The following is a 10,721-nucleotide window of genomic DNA, read 5'->3' on the forward strand; positions in this document are numbered from 1 at the left end:
TATCCCAGCATACATTGGGCGAAAGACAGGTCGCCAGTCCATCGCAGGGCACACACACCATTCACTCACACACTCATACCTACGGGCAATTTAGACTCTCCAATCAGCCTAACCTGCATGTCTTTGGACTGTGGGAGGAAACCGGAGTACCCGGAGGAAACCCACGCAGACACGGGGAGAACATACAAACTCCACACAGAGAGGCCCCGGCCAACGGGGATTTGAACCCAGGCCCTACTTGCTGTGAGGCGGCAGTGCTACCCACTGCACCATCCGTGTCACCATGAGTGAAGTCCTTATAGATACATTTATTTTGCCTCTTTGACCATAAGCACAGTGTAAGCATAAAACATGGTTGTAATAGTAATTTATGTAATTAATTAAGCTTTGATTTATTGTGGGGACCCAAACTTCTTTGGCGCTAGTAAAATGTGAATATAATCCTGTCTATCCACAAGAACAAAATGTACAATGAATGAAAGATTAAATTAGTTATGGATGTGGGTGATGTAGTGGTCAAATATGTCCCATAGCTATAGTGCAGTCTGTAAACATTTGGACAGTGGTACAATCTCTGTTCTTTTAGATTTAATTAGAGAGTATTTACATCCATATCGAGGGATCTGTGTACAAATTGGATCCCGTTTTGTACGTATTCCCTCCATTTTAGGGGACCAAAAGTCTCCGCTGTTTCTGATTAGTCTGACGAGCCTCAGATTTAAACCCTGGCAGGACCACCTCTGGCCCAGAGCTCCTCAGGGCATTATGCATTGCCCAGGAATTTCGAGGTTTGAGTATACGGTTCCACATGCATTTTTATCTAGTGACCCCTACTGGTTGATTGATCGCCCACAGATTTCAGTAAAAGGCTCATATATTGAGCCTTTAAGTATATTAAATATTAAACCCGACTGCTCACTCTGGAACTGGTGCATCTCTACCAACAGATGTAAATATGAATAGTATCATTGCATTTGCAAACAGTGCAGCCTCAGCCATTCTACACGGAACGGTAGAACCATAATACTTTTGCAATTCTTTGTCTGCATCCGTCTTAATTACATTGTACTATCTGTCCATATATTTATGCACTGATTGTTTGCAGTGTCCGGTGTGGAGGTGGAAGATCTTGAGGTGTCCTCACAGCGGTGGCTGTAGCATTGCAACGTCACAAGGCTTGATTATTGGCCTGTGTGTTATTGCCTCCTTCTATGATGGAAAAAAAAGGATGAAAATCAGTCCTGGAGCCAACAGAATATAATGTACTGAATTAGGAGGGAGACTGAATGTGTACATGGTCTGAAACAAAGGCATGTTTTTCTATGATCTTTCATCATCACCTAAGGGCATAAGAGGGTCTCAATGGGGTCTATTGGTCTTACCGTTCATCATGTGCTGTATTTCTGTGGCATCCTCTGTGGTCCTGCTTAGTTGCGAGTGGTCACCTAGAGTGTACAATGGCACTAGACTCAGTGAGTGAAGTATAATCCAAATTATACATTAACTACCTCCAGTTACCTGGCCTGGAGAGTTTAGCTTTGGTCTGATAAGGCCCTACAATGGAAATGGTTGCCGTTTATATAGCGCTTTTATCCAAAGCTGAACCCTGTACAATTGATGCTTCTTGTTAACCTATTCATACGCACACTCACACACAAAGGCGATCGGCTGCCATGCAAGGCACCAACCAGCATTTAGGGGTTAGGTGTCACGTTGCTCAGGGACACGACAACACACCCAGGGCGGGATCAAACTGGCCCACCAGACGACTGCTCTTACCACCCGAGCCAATGTCGCCCACAACGTACACTGTATTTACGGAGTGCAGAGGGAGGTATACCAGCAATAACAGGCTTATAAGTACAATATCTTCCAGTGAAAAACTATTCACAATTAATTCATACTTTACCTCTTTGTTTTGCATAGAGAATAACGCCTGCAGTGCACAGTGCCAAGGCTGCAATTACAACAGCAATGATCCAAAGGTTTGACTGGTTTCCACCTGTATGTTAAAACACAGTCTTTTAAACACCAGGAATATAATAAGGTGATTAGGTGTTGTGCTTTATAAGCAGTATAATGTTACAGAGCTCCACGCTGCTATCAAATTCAGTCTCACCTTTAATAGCTGCAATGAAGCTGACATGGTTTTGAACAAGCTGTTGGATTTGGAAGGCTGAAAATGCACAGGTGTAGGTTTCTGTCTGTGCTGACTGCTCCAGGTTCTGAAGCCAAAGGGATCCATTTCCTGTCAGAACCAGGTTAGGGTCCAATCTTGCTTTGTTCTTCCAGCGGTTGGAGATCTGTCGGGTCAGGCTGTCGTACGTGAGGATGACCTCCGTCTTACTTGCTCTGGTGAGGGTCCAGGTGAGAGTGAAGTTGTGGAACTTCATTGGAACAAGGCAGGGGATTGTCAGCCCCTTTCCAGACACACTGAAGATTGCTGGAATAATTAAATAGGAATCAAAATAAGATGTTTGATATTTGCCTGCACAGGCTGTGGTTAATGTGTGCGTATGTGTTTGCTGGTGTGCTGTACCTCTTTCTCTTAGTGAAGCACTCCACGTCTGTGTGCCATAGTAGGAGTTCAGGGTGCAGATGTAGGTGAAGTCAGAAAGGTTTCCCAGCCTCTTCTGCATGCTCTCCACAGAGTACAGGCCCAGAGTGTCGGCCATTTTGCGTGTGGTAGGTTTTATTGCGCCGGGCGGTGCGGGTGGATCGGTGGACCAGAATAGCTGTGGCGCAGGATAGATATCCTGAGATGAGCATGTTACCTCTTCGTACCCACTGGGGCTGGTCATCTGCATGGTTCTTATGGGGGCTGCAATGACAGCAATAGACAACGTGTCAGAGAACTGTAACTGCCAAAAAGCTTAGAAGGAGAGGAGAAGGCAAGGCTCCAGCAGAATTAATGGGGGGTGATTTCATCAAAATGAATGTTGCTAAATCACAAAAATGCACATACACACAACTTCATTATTTGACTGTTTCAAAGCTAATTTTAAAGATTTTTATTTTTTTATTTAGGCACTTGCTCTTTCACATTTGGCATACAAGTTCCCATCATCTCCATCACACTTGGCATGTCTGTCACACCCAACACCACCAGTGGAAAATAGGACATCGAAGAGCAATTACAGAATGCAAGCACATTGAACGAAGATTGCTACAAAAATGGCATTGTGAAAATGTATCTCAGCTCCAGATATAAGGAGTTTTGTTGCAAGAGTTACATGAGGCTGGGACACTGGGCAAACCCTTGACATTAATACAGACCATGATAGTAAGCTGGCTAGCCCCCAGACAATGCACAACTCCGGTGTTACTTTCACTTGACATCACTTTGCCATTGAGACATGCAGATTATGAAAGCCAAGATATTGTTTTACAAATTGAAGACGAAAGCCTAAAACTGACTACATTTTTTTTTACATAAACATCGATTCATGTGAAATCGGCAGTTACAACTTACGACTGATTATGATAGAACGGATCACATATAATGCAGACATGTTTAGAATAGAAGCCTGTAAAGAGTGATTCTATATTAAATTTTTGTCAAAACACACACCTTCCACTTTTGCAATGGTGTAAGATTCCTGGTCCCCCAGTGCAGTGCGGACATGGCACCTGTACCTGCCTTTGTCTTCGATGCCACTACGTTGAAGGAGCAATGAAGCATTGCCCTGGGCAAACTGCCCCTGAAAGAGAAATGTCCTGCCTCTGTAATGCTCGTCCTGCTGCTCCAGCACGTCACTGCCATTGTAGAAGCTGTGAACGAGGGCCTTCTTTCTGTACCAATGGATGACCTCTCCTTCCGCAGGTTTAAAATGACATGGTAATATACAGTCCATGGAGAAGATACAGGTCACATGAACATCTAGAAGGGAGAGCACAACAAGTGTAAAAATCACTGCAGGTGCTATATTTAGGGCCATCAATTTGTCTCCACCAAAATTACAGTGGTTATTCTCCACCATGTGACCTGAAGTGATTGAGACATTCAGTGGTTATTCTCCACCATGTGACCTGAAGTGATTGAGACATTCAGTGGTTATTCTCCACCATGTGACCTGAAGTGATTGAGCCCTTCAGTGGTTATTCTCCACCATGTGACCTGAAGTGATTGAGACATTCAGTGGTTATTCTCCACCATGTGACCTGAAGTGATTGAGACATTCAGTGGTTATTCTCCACCATGTGACCTGAAGTGATTGAAACTTTCAGTGGTAATTCTCCACCGTGTGACCTGAAGGGATTCAAACTTTGGATGGTTATTCTCCAGGGGCCCCCAAAGCTACTCCAATGGCAGTCAAGTGACTAATTTGAGTTGGGGTTTTTTTTCTGTCCTTGGACTTGTCTCTGTGAGCTCCCACAGCTTTATCTATTTTCTTCTCTCACTCACAGATTTTCTTGCAATTGTATTTATTTTACTAATTATATTATTATTATTATTATTATTATTATTATTGTAATATTAATTTCAGACTTTTTTTATGTCAGCCTTTAACAACACCATCTAACAGTCGAGTCTGTAGGCTCTGCCAAAGGGCTGAAAATGCCTGCATGGAATGCACAAATTGAACAGCAATATTTACGGCAGAGATTTACAAGATAAGAATGAGCACACCCTACCAGACAAAAAAAAAAGATAGACTCTTTACTACAAGAAGCTAAGCTAGACACTACAGGGCAGCCAGTGCCCCATTGCTTCTCCTCAATCTCAGTGCTCAGTGATTATCTGGAAAGCCCAGGCCGATGGACCAGCTTAAGCATCTGAACTGGCCGATACCCTTCCCTGGCTTGATTGTGATGTGATTGATACAGCCACTAGCTACTCCACTGACTGGATTAAAGAGGGGCCAGACTGAAAGCCTTAAACTGACAGATGTTTTTCATCGCTCTCCTGATGATTGAATACTTGGTGAACAAGTCCAAAAGTTGAATGCTAAACTGGCTCCCAATGCTAGTAATGCTAATGGTAAGACCGAAGCAGCCCACATGTCTTACAACATTATTGTAATATTTCAAGTAATAGATTACAACCAGTGTTCTGCTTATTGTTTCAAACTGAAATTTTCCTCAATAAACTGTTTCTTCCCACAGATCTGACTGTGCTAAATATTTTCTCTGAAACCATTGTGAGCGAAAACTACAAACTTTCTCAACCAGGGTGTAATCCAGTGTCACCATCTGCAGTATATGTTACGGGCAGTATATGTTACGACAGGCTTGTTCCGCTTGCTTGTGTGACAAGCTGTGACAGGCTGCTGGAATTGTGTGAAGATTGTGGGTCATAACTGTTCTTTCTCCTGCAGTGTCTTCTGTCACTTTTTTTCTGTCATGTTAGATTGAATTAAATTTATTGCTAAAAAAAGAATAATAGATTTTGTGGCTGCTGGGTGGCCCTTGCTGTGGTGCGGATCGAGTGCAGTGTTGAGTGTGGCCAGTGACGAGTTATACACAATTGCCATTCAGTACCTTTTCATTGCTCTGTAGCAAGCCCCTGCTCAGTGCCTGTGGACTGCATTTCACAGCCGGATATGAAAGTCTTTCTTAGACTCCCTCTACACAATCTGTATACGAGCTTGGCTGCGGGCATGAAAATACCACGTGTTTCAAAGCAGAACAGCAGTTGTCTGCAGTGGGGAAGGTGCATGAACGTGATTGTGGTTGCATATAGTCCACCGTGGCAAATTAGGGTGGGAATTGGACATGCCCTGCGACATTGGCTCAGGATGTAAGGTCGTATGGCAGTCAGAATCGATGGTTCGATCCCGCCCTGGGTGTATTGAAGTGTCCCTGAGCAAGACACCTAACCCCAAATGCACAATAACCCCACAATAGAGGGTATTTTATATCGGTGAGCCCTGTTTTATATCAGTGAGCATCTAAATACATTTTCAAAATATTGCTTATATGTTTATAAATAAGGAGCCAGCCTGCTGTTGAATAAGAAATAGCATGTGAAATTATGGAAACGTGTTTGACTTGTTGATGGGGGTTGGGTATTTGACAAAAACATCAATCAATGCACCCCAGTGAATATATTAGTATACAAGTTATTATTGTGAATATTGTACTTTTTTTTATTTTTTTTTACAATCTTCTCAACCTGTCACTATCTGAGAGCATAAGGAGAGGGAGATGACAGGCGGGGGAAATGCAAACTTTCTTTTTTAGTCATATACTGTCGTATACTTTAGTCAGCAGTGCTTCACACATCATAATACACTAAATATCATTTCATTTCCATGTGTCCTTTTGGAGTCTCCAAATGTATTTTTTTGAAAACTGCCTAAACAGAGCTTAGGAAAACCGATGCAGAATGCACATTTTGGGTAATATTATCATCAAATTTGAAAGAGGCTTTGTCCAGTGTATTGCTTGTGGCTCCATTGTGGTCCATTGTGTTTCTCCTTTGTGTTGCGTTTCATTGTATTTGTAAGTGCGCCAGGCACCGCCACAATAATCTGCATCCACTCAAAAACAGAAAATCTTTGAGAAAATAAATATTTGACTTCCACTTTTTGAGCTTCTGCAACTTTGATTTAGTAATACATAGAATAATTCTGACCCTTGGAAAAACACAAGCCCCCAACGGTTACCTTTCAGAAGGTACCAGGATATCAAAAGGGTTCAAAAATAGTAGACACTTTATTTTGTGTATGTTATTTTCAAGCTTGTGTTAAGAAAATGTGTGATACTTAAGGGGTTAACCATTTTATTGCATGAATCGCTGTTACATGTATTCAACTAATGTTGGCCTCAAACATGTTGATGGTATGTATGGGCAAAAAGTTCACATTTGGTCTCTTCTGACCACAGCACTCTCTTCCAGTCATAATTCCAATGAGGTTTGGCAAACTCAAGATGCTTGATTTTGTTTATTGTGCTCAGTAAGGGCTGTCTGCGTGCCACTCTTTCAACAAGTTTGTTGCTATGAAGGTTTTTTTATTTTTATTGGTGACCCCAAGAGACAACCAGTCTCTGCCATTCTTAAACTGCAGTCCTTGTGTTGCTTATGGCTCCCCTCACCGTCTTCCTTACTGACTGTGGGGAAAATATTCAATTGCACTCTTCCTGCCAAGTTTGCAACCATTCCATATGTTTTACACCTTTTTATCATTGCCCTTACAGTGCTACGAGGTATGTTCAAACGTTTATATATTTTATTGTACCCATTGTACCAACTTGTATTGGTCATTTACCATCTGTGTCTTCTGAATTTGCAGTTATTTGGGTTTTCCCATGCTGATAGTTGATAAAGGGACTTTGCATGCTCATTTTTATACTCTAGTGAAACAGGAAGTTATGGAATTACACAACCTAGTTCCTTTAGGCTGACATGAACTAAATTAAGTAAAATTATATTTCAGATTTCACTTTGTTTGATTTTATTTACAATTATTGTTAGGGGTCTTATTTGGTACTTGTGGTTTTCAGAAAAAATGAGATTACTCAATGAAAAAACATTGAAACATGAGAATAAATGTATTGAGTAAAAGTATATAGTTTTCCATTATGTTTGAACATAAAGTATAGATCATTATCCATGTTATTTTATGCAGCCTTTTTTCTCCATTTTTATATAATTCATATTGAGTAGTTGATGTCCCGTTGTTTCAGTTATCTAATATGAGTAATGTTGTGAAACATTTTGGACCATGTGACCACAGGTTGTAACAAGGAGCTGCATAAAAAAGGAATGTCTGTGCGGTTCCTTCTGGCAATCATTCAACATCCAATCCAATCCAATCATTCAACATGTCACTGCATTGATTGCATTTCCTTACAGTCAATGTTGAAGGCTGAATATTTTTGGCAGAAGTAATTTTTAGAGTGTGGTGTGATTCAGAGGTGCAAAGTTTACATCAGGTCTCAACAGTCCCAACTTGTTCTGTGGAATATCACTTTGGAAAGTGTACTCCTTTTTAAGGCATTAAGGCAAGTTCCAGAGAACCCCTGCTGGTTTAATTACAGCCGATATGGTTTCTGCTTCTTGGAGAAAGCCTGTTAAGGCCTTTGACTCACAGAAATATTGCCTCAGGATTCCTCATTAAAATCAAGGGACGATAGAAATATTTTCTGATTATGGTAAATAATTTAGCGTGTGTAGCAAATGGCTGATTTCGCAGTTCATGTCTGTTTGACTGGCTATTATAATTTAGATAGAAGACTGAGACTGCAAGTGGCTGAAGAGTCAAAAAAGAACAAATAAACCATCACACTTAAAAGTTACAGTTAGTTTTTTTCCCCCAGTGCTGATGAACGCTGATAAAAAACTATGTGTATGTTCAATTTCAGCTCCTGTGACCATAAAATCTAACTTCAATAGTTGCTGCTCCACTAAAAAATCAAACAAAGAAATTGGTTTAATCTTTACCTGGAGTCTTCGCACAGGCTGCCATTGTGATGATCCATATCAAAGAGCAGGGTTGGATATGTGCTGCTACCATGACTGCTGCTTTGAGCATTCCCTCGGAAGTGAGTGATTACCGCTTGATCAAATATTTTTTTACCTCATCGTCTCCTCTTCACAGCCTTTGTAGGGAATCGCTGCCTTTTTCACAAGGTCCGGGGCTATTTGCGAGAGGTGCCGTCCGTCGTCCGCGTCAATCACTGACTCTGAATCAAAAGAGCAGGCGAAAATCCACAGGGTTCCCTCCGCTCAGGAAGTTCAGGACGAGAAACGCTTAAGATGTGGTGAAGCGTGACGGGCGTAGGAAGATGTCAGCCAGCTGGGAACCCGGATCGCATGCATCGCGCTCGACGTGCTCTGACAGCATGTTAAAGTGCAGCCGCCCTTCAGCAAATAGAGCGGTCTCTGTCGTAACTACAATGAGGCAAACCCTGCCTGCTTTCAGGGGGGCCGTCCCTCGGACTGAAAGGAACCGGGGACAGGACGGGCAGGTTGACTAGGAAACACACCCCCCTCTGTGTTCAGGAAAGGGGATGGTTATTCAATTCTCACTGCTAACTGTGTAATTTGAGTGAAAAACTCCTCTCTCTCTCTCTCTCTCTCTCTCTCTTTCGCTCTTTCATTCTTTCTTTCTTTCTCTCTTTCTTTCTTTCTTTCTCTCTCTTTCTCTCTCTCTTTCTTTCTTTCTCTCTCGCTCTCTCTCTCGCTCACTCTGTCTCTGACGGCTGGCTTCACTGGCTTAATGCAGTTCAGCAGTGAGGCCGAGAAATTACTTTAAAAACCACATCCTCTTTAGGAATTCAAGTTAACCCTGAACGTGGTGCATGTGTCGACGAAGTACCCGTTCCTCCTCCTTAGGAAGGATCATAAATCAGCCCGTATAAATGAGCGCCTACGTGTCTCACGCTGGTTTCCTCTCTGAGAGCAGAACTGGATCCCTTTCAGCGTGAGCCACATGTTCCACGGAGCCGCACAGACGGCCGCAGAACTGAGCCGGTGGATATCGAGCACACAGCATTCCACTACCCATAAGGTTTTCATCTGTGTGGGAGCACTGCTGGGCTCCTTTATACAAACGGCCTGTTTGTACTGTTCACGTGCCATGATTCACAGTGCAAACATTTCATGTGCTGATTTTCCTTTCATGTATTCAGCTGGGGGGGGGGGGAGAGAAAAAGGACCATGTGGTATTGGTGAAAGAATCTGAGTAGTGGAGCGATTCAAATTCAAAACCGTCTGTGAATTGATTCATTACCTGCCCCCTGATAACTATTACACAGTGCACGGTGAAATCAGATGCACATTGGCACATTTCCCTGAATTTCTCAGAAGCTGCGGCACGTATTTAACCCCTTAGAGCAACCCTCACCCATTTTGCAACGTTCTACTTTGAGGCTTGAAACAGAGCATCACAGATTAGCATCACAGAGACTTGAAAAATGGCTTAAATGAAGCAAGACACTTGTACCATTTACAATACCAATGGTTGATATATGTAATATACAAATAAAGTCCCACAACTATAAAACAAAGTTGCAAAATGTTTAACATATTGGAAGGAGGTGAACCAATACATTCTCAGAATTATGAACTTCCTGACCACAAGCGTGCAAAATCTAAGAGTGTTTAGTAGTTCTATAGACTAAAGATCTATGAAGCAAAATGTAAGCAGTCCAGAGGGAGGGTCTTGGCAGGGTTAGTAGATCGCCGCACGATAAAAGCACCTCTGGTGCCTCGGAGTCACAAGCAAGAGATGAGACGGCTTGAAGAAGGCGTGTCGCTCTCCTTCAGGCTGCTGAGGGACGGGGTGTGGGCGGTGTATCTAACACTAACTCTAATTGGATTAGATGGGGTACAATTGGCTATGAAAAATCTGAAATAAATGTATTAAAAAAAGAAACAATTCATACTTTTTTGGCTTTATCTTCATGCTATGATGGCATAGGCGACTGAACGACCCAAATGTTACTGGTTGTGTGACCACACCCCCATGCATACATCATCACGGAGTGACGTTATCACGTCGTTTACGTCATTTACATTCACATTTTGGGACTGCTTTGTATTCAACAGCCAGAGTAGAAGTCATGATAAGCTCTTGAAAAACTCAACAGTAACTTAACGGGGTAACCACCCTGGTTTGTCACGTCTATCAGTCTCTGGCCAGTTGCATTGCATTGTTTTTGTATTATTGTGTTGCAGTTATCTTAGTATGAGTAGTAACGTGCTTTATTTCAGGACTCTCCTCAGCCCTTGACTCTCTCTGTCCTCTTGTCTCCCGGCCTGCTCGATCCTCCCC

The 10,721-nt window shown here is 42.3% G+C and overlaps 1 protein-coding gene across 1 annotated transcript; it reads right to left on the bottom strand.

The window, feature by feature from the left end:
* Nucleotides 1-584: 584 nt before the first annotated feature.
* Nucleotides 585-8,646, bottom strand: LOC133133908 (CD276 antigen-like). Its single transcript, XM_061250196.1, has 7 exons — nucleotides 8,387-8,646; nucleotides 3,572-3,880; nucleotides 2,540-2,821; nucleotides 2,120-2,443; nucleotides 1,910-2,002; nucleotides 1,383-1,445; nucleotides 585-1,209 (listed from the first exon to the last, which is right to left on the bottom strand). The coding sequence occupies exons 1-7, from the start codon at nucleotides 8,475-8,477 to the stop codon at nucleotides 1,169-1,171; spliced, it is 1,203 nt and encodes a 400-aa protein (XP_061106180.1). The 5' UTR covers nucleotides 8,478-8,646; the 3' UTR covers nucleotides 585-1,168.
* Nucleotides 8,647-10,721: the final 2,075 nt, after the last annotated feature.

This window comes from Conger conger, chromosome 7 (genome assembly GCF_963514075.1).
Source record: "Conger conger chromosome 7, fConCon1.1, whole genome shotgun sequence".
In the NCBI taxonomy this organism is placed as follows: Eukaryota; Metazoa; Chordata; class Actinopteri; order Anguilliformes; family Congridae; genus Conger; species Conger conger.

Excerpts from the sequence above, each read along its gene's own strand:
- LOC133133908 (XM_061250196.1), bottom strand. The coding sequence starts at position 8,477 with ATGCTCAAAGCAGCAGTCATGGTAGCAGCACATATCCAACCCTGCTCT. Across the intron at positions 3,881-8,386 it reads AGCCTGTGCGAAGACTCCAG|ATGTTCATGTGACCTGTATC; the intron begins GTAAAGATTAAA and ends TCTCCCTTCTAG. Across the intron at positions 1,446-1,909 it reads TCTCTATGCAAAACAAAGAG|GTGACCACTCGCAACTAAGC; the intron begins GTAAAGTATGAA and ends TGTACACTCTAG.